General features: G+C 40.4%; 1 protein-coding gene across 1 annotated transcript in view; it reads left to right on the top strand.

Annotated features, from left to right (window-relative positions):
* Window positions 1-24498, top strand: part of SEL1L3 (SEL1L family member 3) — a 149683-nt gene that overhangs the window by 112205 nt on the left and 12980 nt on the right. The window contains exons 15-20 of the mRNA XM_077136536.1: window positions 1200-1376; window positions 3732-3859; window positions 13325-13408; window positions 20877-20967; window positions 21100-21184; window positions 22314-22423. Coding sequence (XP_076992651.1) covers window positions 1200-1376; window positions 3732-3859; window positions 13325-13408; window positions 20877-20967; window positions 21100-21184; window positions 22314-22423 — 675 coding nt within the window. The remainder of the gene's footprint in view (window positions 1-1199; window positions 1377-3731; window positions 3860-13324; window positions 13409-20876; window positions 20968-21099; window positions 21185-22313; window positions 22424-24498) is intronic.

The raw sequence follows: 24498 nt of genomic DNA, 5'->3' as shown, positions 1-24498 counted from the left end.
AGCCACAAAGCACTCAGGCTTTGTGAGTCAGATGTCGTGGCTGTTTCCCTCAGTGGGCTCATCTGTGTTCAGGGCTCAGAGTTCAACAGATGGGCAGGTGGGTCACCCAGAAACCATCCCAGCCAGGACAGGCCTCGGGCCTCCTGTCACAGTTGAGCACTCACCAATTTCCAGGCCACTGTTGATTGTTGCAGGTTGTTCTAGTTTACTAGCTTCCAGAATGTGATATACCAGAAACAGGATGGCTTTTAAAAGGGGAATTTAATGAGTTGCTAGTTTACAGTTTTAAGGCTGAGAAAATGTTCCAATTAAAGCAAGTCTATAGAAATGTCCAATCTAAGGCATCCAGGGAAAGATACCTTGGTTCTAGAAGGAAAACTGAAGTTCAGGATTTCTCTCTCAAGTGAGAAGGCACATGGCAAACAGGGTCAGGGTTTCTCTCTCATCTGGAAAAGCATTTGGCAAACATTGCATCATCTGCTAGCTTTCTCTCCTGGCTTCCGTTCATGAAGCTCCCCAGGAGGCGTTTTCCTTCTTCATCTTCAAAGGTCACTGGCTGCTGATCTCTGCTTCTCATGGCTGTGTCATTCTGCTCTCTCAGAATCTCTCTGAATCGCTCTCATTCTCCAAAATGATTCCTCTTTTATAGGAGTCCAGTAAACTAATCAAGACCCACCCAAATGGGTGGAGACATGCCTCCAGCTAATCCAGTTTAACAACTACTCTTGATTAAATCACATCTCCAGGGAGATGACCTAATTACAGTTTCAAGCATGCAGTACTGAATAGGGATTAGAAGAAATAGCTGCCTTTACAAAATGGGATTAGGATTAGACCATGGCTTTTCTAGGGTACATACATCATTTCAAACCAGCACACAGGGCAATAAGGAACCTTTTATAGATGAGGGCATTGCATAAGAGCCCACGGGAACCAAGTGGTGATTTGGGGGGGCCATCACCACTGTTGAGCTGGAAGGCAGAAATCCCTGCAGCAGCGGCAGCCAGGTAAAATCCAGCTGGGAAGATATTGGGGCGGGCTCACGTTCCCTAATACTTAGCTTGTCTTTAATGCCATCTGCCCCAAGAAAGAGAAAGGGAAGATTTAGCTCACACTCAGGTTGAATGATTCCATTTAGATTTCATTTCTAAAAAAAAAAAAAAAAAATTAATGTACTTTCTTTTTGTTCTGAAATCCAGGGATTGCATCAAGCAGTCAATGGCTTGGGGTGGTATTACCACAAATTCAAGAAAAATTATAGCAAAGCAGCCAAGTACTGGTTAAAAGCTGAAGAAATGGGGAACCCAGATGCATCGTACAATCTTGGAGTCCTGTATTTAGATGGTGTATTCCCAGGAGTTTCTGGAAGGAATCAAGTGAGTAAGGATTGAGCTCAGCTCTGAAGCTTTTAGTCGATCTCTTGATCATGAAATGCTTGTGGGGAGTGGACTATGTGCCCAGCCTAGGCTAGGCACTGTGGGTGGTAGAGATGCAATCGAAGACATTCATTTTGACTTAAGAACTCAAGGGTCCAGTTACAATGGCAAGATAGTGAGGAACAAAGGATGGCATTCAGCCAGGTTCTCAGATGTGCTAAATGGCATGACCCAGACAGCGTCTGGAAAGGGTGAAGGCCAAAACAGTCAGGAAGGCTTCGTGGAGAAGGTGTGCTTGAACTGGGGGGAGAGGGTAAGACTTCAAGGGGAGAGTGAGCAAGAAATGATACAGAGACCGATTTTACTAGAAGCAAAGTAAGCTGGGTCCAGACAGGGCTGCCTGGTATCAGGCCAGATTTAACAGTAAGAAAAGCAATGCTGGCAATATTTACTGTTTATCGAGTGTTGCAGGCATGGCATAGAGTTCTTCACAGTGTGGGCTCAGGTAAGCCTGTCTTCTGAGATATGTACTATTATGATGTCCATTTTACAGAGAAAAGAACTGAGGCTCTGAGAAGTGAAAGTAACTTAGAGTCATATTCTCAGTGCAGTCAGAATCTGGACCTGGGTGTGAAATGGAAGCCCTTGTTATTAATCATATGTTTGATGATGAGAATAATAATCCAAGCATCATCGCAGTCAACAGAATTTATTGAGCCCCTACCCTGTCTGTGCCAGGCACTGTTCTAGGCAGACGAAACAGAACTTTCCTGCTGTTGTGTAGGTTACATTCCAGTGCAGGGAAAAGATAAAGAACAAATAATTATATGATATAAAGGCAGTTGCTCAGAAGTGCTTTGGAGAAAATAAAGCAGGGTAAGGAGGACGGGTGGTGGGGGTGGACATTGGCGAGTGCTATTTTGTAAGGGACATTGGGGAAGTCTTCTCGGAGAAGGTGACATTGGATGGACTTTTAAAGGAGTCTTGTGGACACCTCGGAGAAGAACATTATAGAAGGAGACAGCCAGTGCAAAGGCCCTGGAACAGAAGCAGGCTTGGCTTGCTCAAGTAGCTTCAGGGAGGCCACAGTGGCAGGAGCAGAGAAGAGAAGTGAGGGGGAGGGATGGGAGAATAGGTCGGAGGGGTGGCTGGGACCAGGTCATTGGGGGGGATTCAGCTTTTGCCTGAGGGAGATGGGAAGCTGCTGGGCAGTTTTGAACAGGGCAGTGACATGCTAAGGCTTCTACTGCATTCCAGAGGAGATGGGACGAAAGGGAGATAGGGCAAAAGCAGAGGTTTGATGCATTGAATCCAAGAGAGAGAGGATGATGGATGAGGCCAGGCAGTATAAGTGGAGGGGGTGTGAAGTGATCAGATTCTGGATGTATTTTGAAGGTTGAAACGACAGGATTTGCTGACGGTTTGCATGTGGGGTGTGAGAGAAGGAAGGAGTCAGGGATGATTACCGGGTGTTCAGCATTTATTGGATGGGAAAAATGGAGGTGGCATTTATTGAGATGGACAGAGCTATGGAGGCGACAGGTTTATGAGTGGGGAGTTTGCAAGTTGTTTTTTGCTAAGTTCTGCATTTATCATTTAATCCTCCCAACAACCCTCATGCTAGGTGCTCTCTGAAACCAAATGTTTCAGTTGAAGATGAGCTTCGGAGAGATTAAATAACACACCCAAGGTCACCTAGCTGGTAAGGCTGCTGGGATTTCAAGCCAAGCCAGCCTGACTCCAAATCTCATGCTTTTAAAACTGACAGTTAACTGCCTCCAGGGAATAATAGTAATCGGTGCAAAGTATACTCATTTAAGTGTGTTTTATTTTTCCCTCTACCTCTGTCTGATTACCCTCTATATTTTCTGCACGGCAGTGGCCGGGAACCCTCCCACACATCCACGAGTGTGGATTTTTTTATTGTCATATTCTAATTCTCACCTTCCTCCTGGAAATGTAGTTTCTGTGCATGAGTTTGAAGAAAGATATTAGCAAGGTTAGGAAAGCAAATGCCTGAATTTTGACCTGATGTGGTTCTGATAGAGTTTTACATCTAGCTCACAGGGGTTGTGTGAGGATCAAGTGAAATGGCACTGGCATTAGGAGTTATATGTCGTCTTATTTGCTAGGTAAACTTAATCAACAGAGTAGCTGGGGCAAGGTCACTGCATCCCAGAGGCTGTCTTCTGTGTTTGGGTGTCTTCTCATGGAACTGTTGTTTGTCTTAGTTTTCTTAAATGTGTCAGAAGCTGTAAGTCAGCGATAATGTCAGTCTTAAGATATTTCTCTATCCCAGCCCAGCTGGGATGTCTCCTCACTAATGAGAGGCTGTTTTTCAATCTCTCTTTATAGACACTAGCTGGTGAATATTTCCATAAGGCGGCGCAAGGTGGACACATCGAAGGGACCTTGTGGTGTTCCCTCTACTATATCACGGGCAACCTGGAGACATTCCCCAGAGATCCCGAGAAAGCTGTTGTGTAAGCATCTGTCAAATGTTAACTTATAAAGGGAGAGCGATGGATGGACTATGTTAACCATACCTGAGAAAAGGGAATTCCTTTTCCTTTTTTTTTTTGCATTTTTAAAAACTTAGTGTGTATCATTTATATATGCATATGCTTTAAAGAGCCAAATAATTCGACAAAGCTTATTGGAAAAAAAAAGAAATCCTTGTCCACCAACTACCTCCCCTGGCAATGTACTTTCCGCTCCTTAGAATAAATTACTTTTCAATCTTTTATTTCCTTTTTGTTTACCTCTGTTCTAGTTTGCTAGCTGCCAGAATGCAATATATCAGAAACAGAATGGCTTTTAAAAGGGGGAATTTAATGAGTTGCTAGTTTACAGTTCTAAGCCTGAGAAATTGTCCCAATTAAAACAAGTCTATAAGAATGTTCAATCAAAGGCATCCAGGAAAAGATAACTGGTTCAAGAAGGCTGATGAAGTTCAGGGTTTCTCTCTCAGCTGGAAGGCACATGGCGAACACAGTCAGGGCTTCTCTCTCAGCTGGAAGGGCACATGGCAAACACAGCATTATCTGCTAGCTTTCACTCCTGGCTTCCTGTTTCATGAGGCTCCCCAAGAGGCATTTTCCTTCTTCGTCTCCAAAGATTCCTGGCTGGTGGACTCTGCTTCGTGGTGCTGCAGTATCCTCTGCTCTCTCTGAACCTCTCACTTTCTCCAAAATGATTCCTCTTTTATAGGATTCCAATAAACTAATCAAGACCCACCTGAATGGGTGGAGACACATCTCCACCTAATCCAGTTTAACAACCACTCTTGATTAAGTCGTATCTCCAGGGAGATGATCTAATTACAGCACTGAATAGGGATTAGAAGAAATGGCTGCCTTTACAAGGTGGAATTAGGATTAAAACATGGCCTTTCTAGGGTACATACATCCTTTCAAACCAGTACAACCTATGTGTTTAAGTAGCACACTTAAAGCACTATTTCGTGGTATTTTCCTTTTAGGTATTTTCTAATGATATCCACTGTGGAAGATAAGATTCTCTTTCTTCTGCCACCTCCTACCACCATACACATTCACACTTCCTGCAGTCTCCCATCTTCTCAATAAGTATATCATAATTTTGGCTAGATGAGTATCAGAAATTACACTAATACAACAGTGTAAGTGCTAGTCACAGCTGAGCCATGTAGGACACTATGCTTACATTTTCTTTCTTGCACAACTTTTCATACTCTATGAGAAAAAGTGATTCTTTTAATTGTTTATTTGCTTAGCTTTGCATGTCCTTATCATTTTCTATTTACTTGATCTCCAAATTCTCTTCCAGTTGTCTAAATCTCCTCTCATTATGTCCAGATCAGGAATTCTGTTATTCTTCTTGGGGACATCTCTCTTAGCATCTTTGTCCAGGACAGAATTGTCCTCCCAGGATTAACTTTGTCATCATTGTGGGGGTTCCTTGTTTCTTTCCCATCTCTGTCTTGAGTTGGTTCTCCTCTTTGCTGGACCCCATTTCCTTCTCTTTGTTGGTTTAATCCTATGTTTTGCGACAGCACATCATCCTACAGTAATTCCCTGAGGAATGGTGAAGAGGTGGTACATTTTCGAGGCCTTGCATACCTGAAACTGTTTTACAAGGTGGGAGATACAGCCTCTGGACCAAATGTGGCTGCTGCCTGTTTTGTATGGCCCTGAGTGCTAAGGATGTTTTCTTTTTATACATTTTAAAGGATTGTAAAACAAATATGCAAAGAGAGAACACCCAGCAGAGACCATGTGTGGCCCACAAAGCTTCAGATATTTGCTATCTTGCTCTTTGTAGAAAATGAGTTCTGAGACTGTCCTATAAACCACTCTCACACCTATAGTCTGGCTCCTCCAAAATTGTTGTCATGAGACATTTAGCAGCGAACTCAACCTGATCTGAATTCTAATAAAGCTTGACTTGAGATTTTTTTTAAATCATTGTTATTGAGAATATTTGGTATGAGTATTCATATTTGGATGGATTTTCTTGTTGTCCTTTGTTTTTGATTTCTAACTTATTTCCACATGATCAGAGAATTTACTCTGAACGACTTCAATCCTTTAAAATTTGTTCAGGCTTGTTTTATGACCAGTAAAAGTTTTTTTTTTTAATTAATTTTTTTAAAAAAATAACAACAAACAGACACAAACATTCTTAACACATGATCATTCCGTTCTACATATATAATCAGTAATTCACGATATCATCACAAAATTGCATATTCATCATCATGATCATTTCTTAGACCATTTGCATCAATTCAGAAAAAGAAATAAAAAGACAACAGAAAAAAATTTATACATACCAGACCCCTTACCCCTCCCTTTCATTGATTACTAGCATTTCAATCTACTAAATTTATTTTGACATTTGTTCCCTCTATTATTTATTTTTATGCCATATGTTTTACTCGTCTGTTGATAAGGTAGATAACAGGAGCATCAGACACAAGGTTTTCACAGTCACAGTCACATTGTGAAGGCTGTATCATTATTATCATTATATAATCATCTTCAAGAAACATGGCTACCGGAACACAGCTCTACATTTTCAGGCAGTTCCCTACAGCCTCTCCATTATATCTCGACTAACAAGGTGGTATCTGTTTAATGCATAAGAATAACCTCTAGGATAACCTCTCTACTCTGTTTGGAATCTCTCAGCCATTGACACTTTATTTTGTCTCACTCTTGTCCCTTTTGGTCGAGAAGGTTTTCTCAATCCCTTGATTCTGAGTCCCAGGTCATTCTAGGATTTCTGTCCCATGTTGCCAAGAAGGTCCTCACCCCTGGGAGTCATGTCTCACATAGCCAGGGGTAGAGCGGTGAGTTTGCTTGTTGTGTTGGCTGGAGAGAGAGGCCACATCTGAGCAACAGAAGAGGTTCTCTTGAGGATGACTCTTAGATATTAAATACCTCAAGAGATTTCCCTACATTTTCTTCTACCAGTTTGGTCTTAGATCTAATGTTTAGGTCTTTGATCCATTTTGAGCTAATTTTTGTATAGGGTGTGAGATATGGATCCTCTTTCATTCTTTTGCATATGGATATCCAGTTCTGTAGGCACCATTTGTTGAAGAGTCTGTTCTGTCCCAGGTGAGTTGGTTTGAGTGCCTTATCAAAGATCAATTGTCCATAGATGAGAGGGTCTATATCTGAACACTCTATTTGATTCCATTGGTCAGTATATCTATCTTTATGCTAGTACCATGCTGTTTTGACCACTCTAGCTCCATAATACACCTTAAAGTTAGGTAGTGTGAGACCTCCGACTTCATTTTTCTTTCTCAGGATATTTTTAGCTATTTGAGGCACCCTGCCCTTCCAGATAACTTTGGTTATTGGTTTTTCTATTTCTGAAAAATAAGTTTTTGGGATTTTAATTGGTATTGCATTGAATCTGTAAATCAATTTAGGTAGAATTGGCATCTTAACTATATTTAGTCTTCCAATCCACTCTGCCTGTTATTGATTTCCAACTTCATTCCTTTATGATCTGAGAAAGTGTTTTGTATGATTTCAGTCTTTTGAAATTTATTGAGACTTGCTTTGTGATCTAGCGTATGGTCTATCCTTGAGAATGACCCATGAGCAATTGAGAAAAAGGTGTATCCTGCTGTTGTGGGGTGTAATGTTCTATGTATGTCTGTTAAGTCTAAATAATTTAATGTAGTATTCAAATTCTGTCTTTCCTTATTGATCCTCTGTCTAGATGTTCTGTCCATTGATAAGAGTGGGGAGTTGAAGTCTCCAACCATTATGGTAGATGTGTCTATTTCCCTTTTCAGTGTTTGCCTCATGTATTTTGGAACATTCTGGCTTGGAGCATAAATATTTATGATTGTTATGTCTTCTTTCTGAATTGTTCCTTTTATCAATACATAGTGTCCTTCTGTGTCTCTTTTAATTGTTTTACATTTGAAGTCTAATTTGTTGGATATTAGTATAGCTACTCCTGCTCTTTTCTGATTATTTGCATGAAATATCTTTTCCCAACCTTTCACTTTCAACCTATGTTTATCCTTGGGTCTAAGATGTGTTTCCTGTAGACAGCATATAGATGGTCCTGTTTTTCAATCCATTCTGCCAGTCTATGTCTTTTGATTGGGGAGTTTAATCCGTTAACATATAGTATTATTACTGTGCAGGTAGTACTTTCTTCTACCATTTTGCCTTTGTGATTTTATATGTCCTATCTAATTTTTCTTCTTTTTACCTTTACTGGTAGTCTTCATCTCTGCACTCTTCCCCACACCTCTCTCTCCTGTCTTTTCATTTCTCCCTCTAGTGCTTACTTTAGTATTTCTTGCAGAGCCGGTCTCTTGGTCACAAATTCTCTCAGTGATTTTTTTGTCTACAAATGTTTTAATTTCTCTCTCATTTTTGAAGGACAATTTTGGTGGATATAGAATTCTTGGTTGGCAGTTTTTCTCTTTTAATAATTTAAATATATCATCCCACTGTCTTCTCACCTTCATGGTTTCTGCTGAGAAATCTATTCATAGTCTTATTGGGCTTCCCTTGTATGTGATGGATTGCTTTTCTCCTGCTGCTTTCAAGATTCTCTCTTTCTCTTTAACATCTGAGATTCTGATTAGTAAGTGTCTTGGAGTATGTCTGTTTGTATCTATTCTGTTTGGGGTATGCTGCACTTCTTGGATCTGTAATTTTAAGTCTTTCATAAGAGTTGGGAAATTTTCAGTGATAATGTCCTGCATTAGTTTTTCTCCTCCTTTTCTCTTCTCTTCTCCTTCTCGGACACCCACATCATGTGTATTTGTGTGCTTCATGTTGTCATTCAGTTCCCTGAGTCCCTGCTCATATTTTCCCATTCTTTTCTCTATATTTTCTTTTGCTTGTCAGATTTCAGATGCTCCATCCTCCAGTTCACTAATCCTATCTTCTGTCTCTTGAAATCTGACATTGTAGGTTTCCACTATTTTTTTCATCTCTTCTGCTGTGCCTTTCATTCACATAAGTTCTATGATTTGTTTTTTCAGACTTTGAGTTCTTCTTTTTGTTCATTCCTTGCCTTCTTTATATCCTCCCTCAATTCATTTATTTGATTTTTGATGAGGGTTTCCATGTCTATTTGAACATTCTGAATTAATTGTTTCAACTCCTGTATCTCATTTGAATTGTTGGTTTGTTCTTTTGACTGGGCCATATCTTCAGTTTTCCTAGTATGATTTGTTATTTTTTGCTGGCATCTAGGCATTTAATTACCTTAATTAGTTTATTCTGGAGGTTGGTTCACTTCTTTTACCTAGAATTTTCTTGCTGGATGACTTTATTGTCTATCTGTTCTTTGACATTCAGTTCAGCTTATTCTGGACCATTAGCTTGGTTTTGTTTAACAGAGCAGAATTTTTCAATTCTTGTTTTCTTCTTTCTTGCCCTGCCTGTATGGTGTGCCCCCACTCCCCCCTTAGAAGGGTCTACTTAGGTATTATAGACTCCAGCCAGATTTTCCCAGACCAAACTGGCCTCCTGTCAGGTGGAAAGAGTCACCTACATCAGTTTTCACAGAGGGTGAGACCCAGCAGGTTGAAAGACTTTCCTATGAAGTCTCTGTACTCTGTGGTTTTCCTATCCTGCCCAGTATGTGGCATTTTTCTCCCTGTCGGTCCCACCAGCATAAGGTGATGTGGTACCTTTAACTTCAGCCGACTCTCCCTCTGGGGGCGTGGTGGAGACAGAGGAGACATTGTAGGCTGGCTGTCACCATCGCTTCAATTTTCCAAATCCTGGGTCTGAATTCCTTGAGGGAGGGAATCCACCTGAGCTGGGCCCTACCCCTCTCCTGGGGAAGGCACAGGCTCCAGACAAGCTCTCAAACAAGCTTGTTTCTGCCTATGCCTGGTGCAGTTGGAGCCTGAGAAGCCCTGCCACTGTATCCAAAGGCAGTCAAGCCATAGAAACACAGCCGCAAAAAATAAAGAAAAAAATCCTCTTCAGAGCAGGACCCCTGTTCCTCAGATTTGCCAATCAAGAACATAGTTGGTATGTTGCTTTGCGTACCTTCAGATCCTGTGTGCCCCCTCCTTTCCTTCATGGCCCAAACCCTTTCAAGTGTTATGTGCTGTCCAATCCAAAATACTTCTGTTTCTTTTTTTCTTTTTTCTTTTTCTGTCAGCCCTGCCCCCTTGGCATGGGGGCAAAAATCAGCAACCTCCGCTTTGACGAGGTTCAGCTGAGCTGGGGGCCTATTTTTTAGTAGTCAGAATTTGTGAATTAATTCCACAATTGTAGCTTAGTTGTTCTCAACCCCTGCTGCTAGTAAGTTCCCTTTCCTTTCCCCTCTGGGAAGCAGCCTGTGGGGGAGGGGCACCAGCCACCACGGCTTGGGGAACTCACGATTCTGGGTGGGCTCTCAGGTGGTCCAGCTGGTGCAGACTGGGAGACGCTGTGTGTCCCGTCACTGACGTGGCCCCAGCAGTTATTCTGTACCGTTCTTGGCTATTTAGTAGCTGTTCTGGAGGATGAACTAAATCCCACAACTCATTAAGCTGCCATCTTGGCAGTCTCCACCAGTAAGATTTTGTAAATGCTTCATGGATTCTTCAAAAGAATTTGTTTTCCAAACTCGTCAGGCTCAGCATCCTACATAATATCAATTATGTCAAATTTGTTATTTGTGTGGTTTAGATCTTCTGTATTGCTTATGATTTTTTTTTCTGACTTGTTATATCAGTTATCAAAAGCACTGTGTTACAATTATCAACTATGAATGCAAATACCTGTATTCCACAGAGATCCTGTTAGTTCTGTCAATAGTTTTCAAAGCACTCTTCAGCAAGTACTTACAGGACAGATCCCAGAGTTTGTCATGGGCTACCTACCATACGATCCTCTCAGATTTTCCCTTCTAGCTCCTCCAGAATATAGGAGGCTAGAAGGGATAAATATTTTTATCATCACAATAATTTTTTTTTCGTTTTTGTGAAAAATAACATATATACAAAAAAGCAATAAATTGCAAACCACAGCACAACGATTAGTTGTAGAATAGATTTCAGAGTCTGGCATGAGTTACAATTCCACAATTTAGGTTTTTACTTCTAGATACTGGAAGATCCTGGACATTAAAAGAGATATCAATTTAATGATTCAGCAATCATATTCATTTGTTGAATCCTATCTTCTCTGTATAATTCCACCATCAACTTTGATCTTTCTCCCATTCTTTAGGACTATTTGGGCTATGGCCATTCTAACTTTTTCATGTTGGAAGGGCTGTCAATACAATGGGCTAGGGAGATGAAGTGGCTGATGTTCTAGAGAGGCTGGACCCTCTAGGTTTCAGGACATATCTGTTCCAGGGATCCATCTGGAGGTTGTAGGTTTCTGGAAAGTTACTCAAGTACATGGAAACTTTGTAGAATCTTATAAATTGCACTAGGTGTTTTTTAGGATTGGCTGGAATGGTCCTGGTTGGAGTTTGACAAGTTATGATAGGTAGCAAGGTCTAACTGAAGCTTGTGTAAGAGCAACTTCCCAGAGTAGCCTCTTGACTCTATTTGAACTCTCCCTGCCACTGATACTTTATTAGTTACACTTCTTTTCCCTCTTTTGGTCAGAATGGAATTATTGATCCCACAGTGCCAGGGCTGGACTCATCCTTGGGAGTCATCTCCCATGTTGCCAGGGAGGCTTTCACCCCTGGATGGCATGTCCCACATAGTGGAGAAGTCTGCCCCTTAATTTTTTTTTTTGGGCAGGCACAGGGACTCAAACCTGGGTCTCTGGCATGGCAGGAAAGAATTCTACCACTGAGCCACCATCATACAGTCTCTGCCCTTTAATTTTTTTTTAATATATACTTTTAAAAAATACCAAAAAACACCAAACAAATGCAAACATTCTTAACTTTTGATCATTCCATTCTACATATATAATCGGTAATTCACAGTATCATCACATAGTTGCATATTCATTATTATGATCATTTCTTGGAACATTTGCATCTATTCAGAAAAAAAAAAGAGAAAACAGAAAAAAATTCATACATACCATACCCCTTACCTCCCCCTTTCGATGATCACTAGCACTTCAATCTAAACTTATTTTACCATTTGTTCCCCCTATTATTTATTTTTATACCATATGTTTTACTCATTTGTTGATAAGGTAGATAAAAGGAGCATCAGACACAAGGTATTCACAATCACACAGTCACACTGTGAACGCTATATCATTGTACAATCATCTTTAAGAGACATGGCTACTGGAACTCTACATCTTCTGGTAGTTTCCTCCAACCTCTCCATTACATCTTTTTTTTCTTTAATACATGGGCAGGCACCGGGAATCGAACCCGGGTCCTCTGGCATGGCAGGCAAGCATTCTTGCTTGCTGAGCCACCGTGGCCCGCCCTCTCCATTACATCTTGAATACAAGGTGATATCTATTTAATGCATAAGAATAACCTCCAGGATAACCTCTCGACTCTGTTTGGAATCTCTCAGCCATTGACACTTTATTTTGTCTCATTTCACTCTTCCCCCTTTTGGTCAAGAAGGTTTTCTCAATCCCTTGATGCTGAGTTTTAACTCATTCTAGGGTTTTCCTCAATCCCTTGATGTTGAGTCTCAGCTCATTCTAGGATTTCTGTCCCACGTTGCCAGGGAGGTCCACACCCCTGGGAGTCATGTCCCACGTAGACGGGGGAGGGTGGTGAGTTTGCTTGTTGTGTTGGCTGGAGAGAGAGTCTCTCCTTTAATTTTAGTATTTATCTCTTATAAGTTACATATTTTTTTAAATATTTCTAGTTCAGTCTGACAATTTTATTCTTTTAATTGATATATTCAGTCAATTTACATTTAATGTAATTATGGTTGTATTTGATTTTAAATCTACCACTGTACTTTTTATTTTCTATTTGTTCCATCTGTTCTTTGTGCCGTTTTTCTCTTTTCTTGTCCTTCTTTTGTATTAACTAAGTATTTTTTTAAGTTATATTTCCCCCTTCTATTAGCCTATTAGTTTTACATTCTTATACTATTCTTCTAAGTGGTTATAAATCTAAAGATTACAGCAGACTAGTTCATCATTAGTAACCCCCTCTAGGATAAATTAGAGGACAGAAACAAAATAGATAAACCTGTAAATTAAACCAATAAAGATGTTTTAATGTAGAGAGTACTAGAACTTCAAAGAGTGTATTTTTTCACTTTGGTGGATATTTTTCATTATGTACCTTCGATTCTCTTTGTCTCCATAAATGACAACTCCTAAACATTCACAAGAAAGGGCATTGAATGCAAAGCTCTCAAAATGCATCTTGCTTTACCTTCTTAAAACTCAGTTCTGGTTTGTTGCTTATAAAACTTCTAACAAGCAAAATACTCCCCAAGTGGGATTTATTGAGATCATATGAAGAAAAAAATGATGATGTAATTTGCCACGGTTTGGATATGTTCTCTTCCCTTTCCTTTTCAGATGGGCAAAGCACGTAGCTGAGAAAAATGGCTACTTGGGTCATGTCATTCGCAAAGGTCTCAACGCCTACCTGGAGGGCTCATGGTAAGCTTGGGGTCCACGAGAGAGGGAATGTTCTCAGTCCTTATCTTTCAGTCTGTCAGTATGTTCTTATGGGATGGAGTCTTAAAAAGCAAGTAAAAAAAGCGATTTGCAAGGAAATCACGGTCTCCCGGTAATGATATTCAGAATATCAGGGACTGATTGCATGTTGAATGGAAAACATAGCATTTCCATGTTTAATTATACACAAGGATTATTTCTCCAGGGGGAAAACGTCTACATTCATCAAGTTGAGAGACATAAATACATTGGCTTCTCTTCCCTTCAAGCTTATTCCTCTTAGTTTTGGAGTCTGAAGACAGCACAGGGCATCACAGCAGGGATCTCTCTGCCTCTTACTGCCAGTCCGTAGAGAGTCCAAGATTTCTACCTTGTTCATTGGAAGAATACAGATCGGTGTATTTAGGGCTACCGTCCATAGGTGTTTTCCTACCTCTTCCATAAAGAGGAGCCTACAATTGCTGGAACTCATACCCCAAACCTCCAGTCTCACAGCCAAACAGACTTCCCTGCTTCCTGACCTTTTTCAGATAGATTTAGTAAATCTCATCCTGTTCTGTGTGGGATGGCACACGAGAACTTGCCAATGCACTCTGTTTGTTACTGCTTTCTGGTTTTACAGCTGAGGGAACATCCCTCCAAATTCTAGTTCACTTCTTTTTCCCTCTTTTTCTTTTGTCAGTCCCAGTGCTCCATCTTAATTTTCTCTTGGGCCACATTTTCTTGGCTGGTTTATTACCTAAATGATCTGGGTATTTCAGTAATAACTAAGAAGGATATGCAAATCAGCATGAATCCCATCGGTCCACTGCCTCAAAGACATTATACCAGCCCTGGCATCAATCACTTTCTGATTTGAACTTTAAATAAATATTAAAATATAAATCCAAACAAACGCCATTTTCTCTTTTGGTTCACTGGTACACATGTAACAGCTGATAGCACTGCAATGAGTAAGACTCTTAAATTAGGGAATGCAGAGGAAATGAGCTATATTTAGAAAGTGCCATATAAAAATATTTATTATTCTGTGAGAGTCTATTATCAGTGAACCCATGTTGTACAGTAGGAGCAATTTTTTTTTTTGCCAAGAAAGTAGTGTTTTCCCATTATATTTCTTATGATTTTTGTGATATGTAATCTTGTTTTCACAATTGAACTTCAGGTCATAAAGCTCACAAACTTGACTTGTTCTCTACTCCTTACCCTCTAAACTTCGCACCCTTTGCTCTGCGTAAGCTTCTTCGAGTGAACTAAGCACTCAGTTATCAAAATGTTTATAGGTGGGGTTTTCTCAAAAGAATAGCAAATGCACAAATACTCCACCACCACAATGCCTGATACTGTTTTTTTCCCAAAAGAGAGCATCTTTATTAATAGCTTAGCTTTTTTGCCTCCTTTTGAATTTGACATCACAAAGAATTTCAGGTAGTGCATTTGAAAATTTGCTGTGAAGGTTGAGATATGATTTGTGTGGCGTGATCATCCTCTTAGAATACTCAATCACAATATCAGATTTAGGGGGAAGCAGGAAGGACTTAAGTGCACTCTGCTCTTTGTGAGTTTTGATTTGGTTCAGCAGATTTTTCTGAGTACCCTTAAGTGCAGGTGTCTTACCTTAAGCTTCAGGAGATGCCACAGCATGTATCTCTCCCCTCATGCCGAACTACCTGCAACTTCTTATATGCCCATGTTCTGGACCTTTGCCTTTGCTGACCTTTGGAACTTATTGTTCCCTCCATCCAAAAGTCCTGCCTAACTCCTCACTCCCTTGTGTCTTTCCATGTATTGTGATTAAGTGCCCAGTATATGGGGTATGTGGGAAGTGCTCAAAAACTATTGAGTGAATGAACTAAGGTAAGTAGACCAAATGACCCAAACCCGGAGGACATGAGCAGGATGCAAAGAACATCAGGGATCTGAGGAGGAAAAGATGTTATCTGATTTAGGGACTTAGCACAGCCTTTAGGATGAGGAAAGCAGATAATGTGGCCTTGAAGGATAGCTGGAACTTCCACTTAGGCAGGTGAAGGGAAAAGTGGGAATGAAAGCAAAGAGATAGAAAAGTTTGGGGCAAATCCAGAAGATTGTAAGCCATCCAGCTTGCCTCAGTGGTACAGTCTGTAAAAGGGTATAACATATAGGAGAACAAAAAGTGCTACTTTCTGAAATGTTTGAATGGCAGGTTATACATATTTCACTTCATCTGAGATATAGTGGGGAGTCCAGACAGTTTTGGAGTGGGTTATGGTATGACAGAGCTGGGTCCTGAAATTATTAACCTCATCTGAGGTTAGATGATGGCATAGAGAAGGGAGAGCCTGAATGGGGCTAGTTCAGAACCCAGGTTTGTAGAGGGGACTGAAGATTTGAACTGGACATGTCACACTAGTCAGTTATGTTGTTCTTTTCTTAAACCTTTATCACATAATAGTTGGTACCTATTGTCTTAGTGTGCCAGGACTGCTATAACAAATGCCACAGAACAAACTGGCTCACAGTTTTAGAGTCTAGGTTTCCCAAATGAAGGTGTCACAGAATTGTGCTTTCTCTGAAGTCTGCAGCATGTTGGTGGTGGATTGCCAGCAATCACTCATTCAGTCTCTGCCTCCATCTCACAGCCATCTGTCTCCTTCTATATCTTACTGTCTCCAAATTCCCTCTGCTTATAAGGACTCCAGTCTTATTGGATTAAGGCCCACCCTGATTCAGTTTGGTCTCATCTTAACTGGATCTTCGAAGATCCTGCTTACAAATGGGTTCACATCCACAGGGCCGGAGGTTGGGACATGCGCATGTCTTTGAGACAGGCATGTTTCAGTGCATAACACCTATGAAATAGTACAAGATGTATGTGTAAGTTCCAAAGCATAGCAATAGGTGCACGGGTGGTTCAGTGGGAGAATGTTTGCCTTCCTTGCAGGAGACCCCGGTTGGATTCCCAGACCATACACCTAAGAAAAAAAAAAAAACCACCACCAAAACATAACAATAAAATGAATACCACAAGGGTAGTTCGGTGGTAGAATTCACGCCTGCCAGGCAGAAGACCCGGGTTTGATTCCCAGTCCATGCACTTCCTAAACAAAGAAAGCAACAAAAAACAAGCAAACAAACAAAATTCAACAAACAGTGCTGCAATAACGGGATACTCACATGGAAAAAGAATGAAATGTGACCCTGCCATACAGCATCCAAAAAAAAAAAAGGATACCTATTAACCTACCACCCTACCTAAGAAAATGTGCATAGCCAGTACCATTGACGCTGCATGTGCTTCCCAGGTTACATCCAATGCCCATCCTCCAATGTTCAGAGTAACCACTATTTTGACTCTCATCAGTGAATCTGCCCTTTGCTTTTCATTATAGTTGTGCTGTATATGGATATATTCCTAAGCAGTCGATTTCAGTTGGCCTGTTTCCAAGCATTATATTGTCAGAATCATATTATGTATAAAATTCAACTGCTTTCTTTACTTAGCATTATGTTTCTAAGATTCATACATTTTGTTGCATGTATCTGTAGATCATTTTCACTGCTGTAATTTACCACAGTTTACTTACCAGTTCTCATCTTAATGAATATTTGTGCTGTTTCCCTTCTTTTTTTTGCTTTTGAAAAAAATGTGGCCATGAACATTTTCATATATCTCCTGGCACACATAGGAAGAGTTTCTCTAGGACATAAACTTAGGAGCTGGATCACTACATACACACGTTCCACTTTACAAGATAATGCCAGTTGTTTTCCAAAATGATTTCACCGACCATGTATAAATTTCTCTTTCTCCATATCCCTGCCAACTCTTGCTATTGAGGCTAAGTATTCTTAAACATTAGCCTCGGTCTGGATTTGGCTGGGTTCCGAATTCCGTTATCCATTACAGTATGTTTGGGGCAAAGGGTTTCTCTCTCCTCCTGCTCTCCAAGCCTCCAGACCTTCCCCAGGGATTAATTAGGAAGTAGACGTGTTTCCCCCCAACCTCCTACTACCACATGACTTTTTTTGTATAATCTATTTTGCTATAATAGAACTAAATCATCAATCTATGTCCCACGTCCATCCCCTTTTTTCATTTTGTGTGAGTGAGTTTATTCTGGACATTAGTTTCAAATTACATGTGTCGGTTTCATGAGCTCGTACTTTTCTGTGTTGTTCCATGATTTATATGGGATACTTTCAAAGAAGAGTGTGATTGAGAAAAGGGTTATTTTATTTTTGCTGTATCGGCATAATATGGAAGATAATGTTGTCACGCCTGAGGCTGTCCTTGGACACCAGGGAAGTCAGCTAAAGAATGGCCAGCTGTCATATTGCATTTCTCTCTGCTTTACCCCTATGTGTATTTATATCTGTGAGCTATGTGTTTTTATTGTCTTTCTTCTTAAATATACCCAAAATACTTAGCTCAGGAGATTAGCAGGATCTGTGGTGGGCTTGAGGCAAGACAAGTAGACATGCAAAGTTCCGGTTGAAAGAGAGTCACCCGTTCTGCAATAGAGCAGAGGTCCTGAATTCCACTGAGACCCCAGGCTTTTTTTTTTCATCCTTCCTGTCTGAGCTGCTTCAGGCATTGGCAGAAAACAGCACAGAGAAAAATAATAAAATTGTTGAGAAAATGCTCAGATGTACTCAAATTCACAGCTCAAAATGAGTAGCAAAAGGATGGATGTGCCGGGTTCTAAATGAGAGGGTGGCAAAGATGTCCCTAAACTATTTCTTTTCTCTGAATCCTCTCTACTCCACACCCCAGATCCCCATCAAAATGGCAATCTTGGGACTTTTCACTTTGGTGCATTGGAAATAAAGCTTGAAGTTCTAGTCTGCTACTTAAACCTTCAGGAAATTCATGGAAGAGACAAAATGAAGTTTTGTGGCTTGTCTTTTGGTTTCCTGCACATAGCAAGTGCTCAATAAATGTTTATTCTGTGGATATAAGTATAGAAAGAGCTGAAACTTAGGGATGTAATAACTGGGGAGCTAGATGTGGCTAGTGTTTCCACTAAGGTGTCGTGTCTCAGAAGTTTTAATGAGCTGAGAAAGTCTGGGCTTAAGTATTCTAACCCCCAACCCTCAAATTCATCTCTTCAATATATGAAAATGGGTGCTGGGGTCTGAGAGGTCTCAGGTGTCTGATGAGTGATTTCCAAAAGACAGAGGATAGAGGTGGATTTCTGTTCAATATTTCTATTGACATAGGTGTTTTTAGACATCTCTTTTTGATGAGTTTTATTTTCTCCTCAAAGGAAATGCTTGAAAAGTCTATGAAATTTCCTCCTGGTTTAGACAATAATTGGACAATAGGTCTTTCTAGGCAAAGCTTTTCCTCCAGTCTCTCCCCCTCTTCCAAGGTAACTTTAGAGACAAAGTGTTGTCTTTATAAAGTTTATCATTTTGACTCTATTCTTAAAGGGGAAGTCAATCCATGGGTCCCCAAATTCTAACATCCACCTCTACTGGTTTCCTACTGTCCAAGAAAAACTCATTTGATTACGTTTTAGTAACAAGAACCACGCTCCACTCTGTTTATGGCTCCAGAAAGCACTGGGCCTAATATTTGACCTTGGGTTGTCCTTAGAGGCAGGACTATATGATCTGCTCCCTCATCCTTCCCTGGGGGAAACTGAGGCAATGGTGCAAGCCGGAGCGTCTGCTCTAGGGACCTTTTTGCAGAATGATGAGGACTTTCTGCTGGTCCTGCCTGCTTGCCTTCTGCGTGGGGTCTTTGGTCTATTCCGAGGAGTCTTGTACCCAAACCTGGTTTTTGCAGGCTATATAAGAAAATGCCAAGGTGTCTTTTTTAGTCATGGGTGCAGCTGCTGTTGTGACTTGTTATTTGGCCAGCCTACTGAGGGACACTGCTTAGCCAGCCTCATCCTCTTTAGCATGAGTCACACCTAACTGGTCATCTGCCTTCGGTATCTCGGAAGCCGAGAATCAGCTCACTCAGCAGCCCAATGGCCCGTGACCTGCAGCGTGTCCACCTGAAGGACTTGTGTCCCCGTTTGACCCCCAAGTCCCTCTCTTTGTCTCCAAGGTGATGCTTGGAAAAGGTTATTTCAGAATCTGCTTCTCTTATTCTCCCTAACCCATCCTTCCTCCACCCATCTTTAAACCAGTTTCTAGGTGGGACCAAAAGGAAGAGAGTTATTAATGTCAATTATTTAAATTACTTAAGTTTTAGAAACAACAAGTTATGCTTAAAATCATTTTTTACTCATAAACCAAGTAACTCATAGAAAATTTAGGAAATCAAATAAGTAAAAAGAAGATACTAAAAATTACTTGCAATTCTGTCCACCCAGAGATAAGCACTGTTGGCATTTGGTAGATAATTTTTAGGTTTCTTTTTTTCTGTGCATTTATGTATCCGTGTGTGTATGCACACATGTGTGGATTCAATTTTATTTTTGTTTTACAACATTGAAATTGCACTATTTTGTAACCTGCTCATTTTTTACGCTGAATAGAAAATTTTGCACAGACACCTTTCTATGTTTTCAAATACTCTTCCCCAACATCATTTTTAATGGCCCCATCTGAAAATAGTTGCCCTTTGGGCTAATATAACTAGCCACTGACTTTTGGATATTTGTTTCCAGTTTCAAATTCATACAGAAGACAGCCCTTCTGTAAATTCCTTGGCAATGGAATCTTTTCACTTGTCTCAATTGCTTTTTTAGAATAAATCCCAAGCTTGGAGATTTATTAGGCCAAATGATATGTGCATTTTAGGACTTGTCATTTATATTACCACATTGTCCTCCAGAAACATTGGGCCAATTTGCTTTCCCGTGACCAGTGGCTGTAGAATATGTTCCTGTCTCCAAGTCCTTGCTGATTACTCTGTTTTATCAATCTTTTGCCAGTTCTTGAACAGATGAGAACTGGCCTCTTATTGTTTTGCAGCTATTCGATTACTAGCAGTGTCGAACATTTATTTTTCATATGCTTTCTGGCCAATTGTATCAAGCTCTTTGTAAACTGCCTCTCTTCTACCAGACTTCGAATGCCCTCCAGAAGCTCAGCTTTAATTAAGCTTGTTCAGAATCCTAAACCCTATAAAGCCTTTCACAAAACAGAGGCCTCTAAAGCACGGGGTGTTTTTCTTAATACCACTTATCTCCTTCTAAGTGAGGATGGAAGGATTCAGGAACCAAAAGCTAACAGGTAACTCCCCAGTCAGCATTTGACATACTGTTCAGCCAGTAGAGGTAGCTGTTGTATCACTATCTTCCTAACCTTATCTGCGAGCTCAGCCTTAAACAGAAAATAAATCAGTGCAGGAAGTATTTTTAACAGTAGTTATTTAAAAAAAAAAAAAAATCATGATTTTTGTGTTTAAAAAAAACTGCTTATTTTGTGCCCTCTTATGTTTGAATATAAAGCTCTCTGAATATTAGTAAGAGCCACTATATGAAATTTATTATTAATCATCTATTTTTAGGCACGAAGCTTTGCTGTATTATGTTTTAGCAGCAGAAACTGGAATTGAAGTGTCACAGACAAATTTAGCACACATCTGTGAGGAGAGGCCAGTAAGTAAATGCATTTTTCTCAACATAGAAACTAGAAGGTTAAGGGTAATGAATTGTGTTTAATGGAGGCAAAATTAGTCACTTGGGTGATATATTAATGAATTAACTTTTTCTCTCACTTTACCCCCTTAGGACCTGGCCAAGAAATACTTGGGCGTTAATTGTGTCTGGAGATACTATAATTTCTCTGTTTTCCAAATCGATGCTCCTTCATTTGGTATGTATAGTAAAATGGGTGCTAAATTAAGGCATGGAAGGCTTTGGGTAACAGGGAACATCTAACAGCCTGTGTGAAGTGTGATATTTCTGAACAATTAGGAAAGAGAGTGAAAAATCTCTGCTATTAAGATCACAGCAAACTTCTGCTGTCAGCCTCCTACAGTGCCCTTCTCCTCATCCATTGTAAGCTCAAACTCATCATTTCTGCAGAATAAATGAGAATTTAAAAGAGAAAGCTAAAGTGGAAGCTTGCCTGGGCCAGTTGTTTAACTTTTGCCTTCAGATACAGTCCCTGCCTTCCTCTACTATGCTCGATATGGTACAGGGCTGACCCCCGGAATTATAGTTCCCAGACCCCTTTGCCCAGGCAGTAGTTTTGGCCAGTGGGAGGTGTTGGCAGGAGATGGCAGGATGGGAGGAGGGAAGAAGCCCGGGTATTCCTCCCTGCTTTGGGCTGTGTCTCGTGCTTCCACCCTGCCTGGTAGCTTCACTCTCTTTCTCCCACTGGGCACCCAGGCTCTCAAAGCACCACAGCTACCCACTGCCCAGCCCCAATCCTGCGCTATAGGGACATCAGTGGCCTCCCGCATTACTGATGTCTGGGTTGCCCACTGCTTTCCATTTGCCTTTTCAGCCCTTCCAGCACTCAGTAACCGGTTCCCCATGTTAAAATCTCTCTTTTAAGCTACAGAACATAGATTCTGTTTTTCTGATTGGGCATTGACTGCTACACACACTCAAAAAAAAATTTTCCCTCGGAGGAAAGATAGAATTCATAGTTAGAACAGAGTTTCCATAACACCGGAGACATAAAACCCAGCAGCAAAATTTCAAGTGTGAAAACAACCTTTGCTGATGGGACTGTGAGCTTGCACACTGAGATTGTACAAACAAACTCATCAGGAGAGCTACCCAGCGAAACAGGAAAATGCGTCTAGAAATGGGGTGGGGTGCTCGGTGCAAAACCCTTTCTGTTTTCCCCTCCTAACACACCATGGAAACATAAAAGTGTTCTGTATTAAGAGACTGATAGGAAAATCTCCGGGTCCTGCAAAGGGGCCAATAATTTTTAAATGCAGTCTGAAATAAATCCACTCGCTAATGGGCCTGTGCTCTTTGTCCTGCAGCGTATTTGAAAATGGGAGATCTTTACTACTATGGCCACCATAACCAGTCCCAAGACCTTGAGTTGTGTGTGCAGATGTATGCCCAAGCAGCTCTGGATGGAGACTCCCAGGTAAAACAACTCCAAAAGCAATCAATTCTTAATGATGCCCATTTATGAGGTTCCAAGGCCTAGAGCCCTACCAGGCCCTCCCTGTCTCTCTATATTTCGCAGTTTACAAAGTCATTTCTCATTTATTGTCACACGACTCTGACACCAGCTCTTGTGAGGTCACTAACAAAAATGGCAGAACTTTATCATCTTCCAGATTCCACACACCATTCTCACAGCCTCCCCATGGGGCTGGGGGTTATCCCTATTTGACAGTTGAGGTAAATAAGATGAAAATAAGGTGATGGATTGCATAAGGTCCAACAGTCAGCTTGTCCATGAAGCAGCCAGAGTCTCAACCTGGGTCTCCTGTGTCCACACCCAGGGGTAGATTCCAGCAAACTATTTCACCAGATCAAAATTCAGCAAATGTGGTCCCGGCTATAGGAAGTGGTTTGCTTGTATGTTTAGGCCAATGCTGTGGTGACAAGACCTTTCTGTCAGTGACTTATGTTTAACCTTGTTAATTATTTTGAAATAATTTTAGATTTATAAGAAACTTGCAAAAATCATCAGAGAGTTCCAGTACCTCCTTCACCACACGTCCCCTCACGTTGCATCAACACTATACCATTGTCAAACCAAGAAATTAACATGGAAATAGCACTACTAGCTAGATAGTTTGGACTTTATTCAGATTTCACCAGGTTTTCCACTAATGTCCTTTTTTTGTTTCACATTCCAATTCAGAATCCCACATTGCATTTAGCTGTCATAATTCTTTAGTTTCCTCTAATCTGTGACAGTTCTTCAGTCTTTCCTTGCCTCTCATGACTGTGATACTTTTGAAGAAGACTGATTAGGCATTTCATAGACTGTCCCTTAATGTAAATCTGTCTACTGGTTTCTCATGAATAGATTGAGGTTATGCATTTGGGGCAGGAATGCCCGAGAAGTGATGCATCCTTCTCAGTGTATCATCTTGGATCTGTGGTGTCAGTATGACTCGTTATTGGTGAGGTTGATTTCAGTCATGGTTAAGGTGGTTTCTTCTGGGTTTCCACTGTAAAAAATTTAGTATTTTCCACTTTCTAATTTCTGTATAACTTAGGGAAGTGCTTTGTAACTATGTAAAGATCCTGTTTTCCCTCAAACATTTGTCCGCTAATTTTTGTAGCCTTAGTAGATCTTGCTGCTAGCAATGAGTATCATGGTATCTTAGTGATAACTCTTTTTCCCTCAGCTCTTCTACATTTATTAGTTGGAATTCTTCCATGAGACTCTCAGAGTCAATCTCACAATGGCAGCTTGGAATATTTGTTGCCCTATTATACAATAGGTTTCTGCACTTTGGAAGATGATCACAGAGCAAAAGTTGGACATTCATTCCTACCTCAGCCCTTTATTTTTTTAAAGAAATTGCTACATTGCGGTGGTTATGGTTTAACCCATTCTGGATGAAAAATTCCACATCTCAACCCTATTTGTAAGTGAAAAAGTCAATCTCTGAGACTCAGTTTTCTCATCTGTAAACTGGGAATAATAATAGTTCTCCCTCATGGGTTGTGAGTATTAAATGACACGTTTGGTATAAACCCTCAATAAACGTGATCTGTTATATTATTCCTTCTGGAGTGAAGTAGAAGTTGATGTTACAGGGATTTGCTATGGAGCTAAACTGATAATATCTGCTGTCATTCAATATCAGGCCTGGATTTTTTTTTTTTTCCAATTCTGATTTTTAGTTTTTGGGAAGACAACATTTAAAAAATATTAAAGGAATATTTTTAAAAGAAAAAAAATAATTCTTCCCCAATTCCATGACAGGGACTTTTATTGCCTTTATGTCTTCATGTTCCTTCCAGTCCCTGCCCACTGGCAAATGTATCTCTATAATGCTATTATGTACCTGCCCAGTTTTAAAATCCATCTCGTTTCACACATTGTAGACCGGTGTCATTTTATTACATTGTGTTTAGTTATTATCCTTTATGACTGTCCCATATTCCTTTGAACTAGAGGTTGGACTATAGGTTGTTAAGCTTTTTACTTTACTGGTGAAAATTTATTCTTTTGCTGATTTATTCATTGATTCG

This window comes from Tamandua tetradactyla, chromosome 19 (assembly GCF_023851605.1).
Source record: "Tamandua tetradactyla isolate mTamTet1 chromosome 19, mTamTet1.pri, whole genome shotgun sequence".
Taxonomy (NCBI): Eukaryota; Metazoa; Chordata; class Mammalia; order Pilosa; family Myrmecophagidae; genus Tamandua; species Tamandua tetradactyla.
This window is presented reverse-complemented; position numbering and strand designations above follow the sequence as displayed.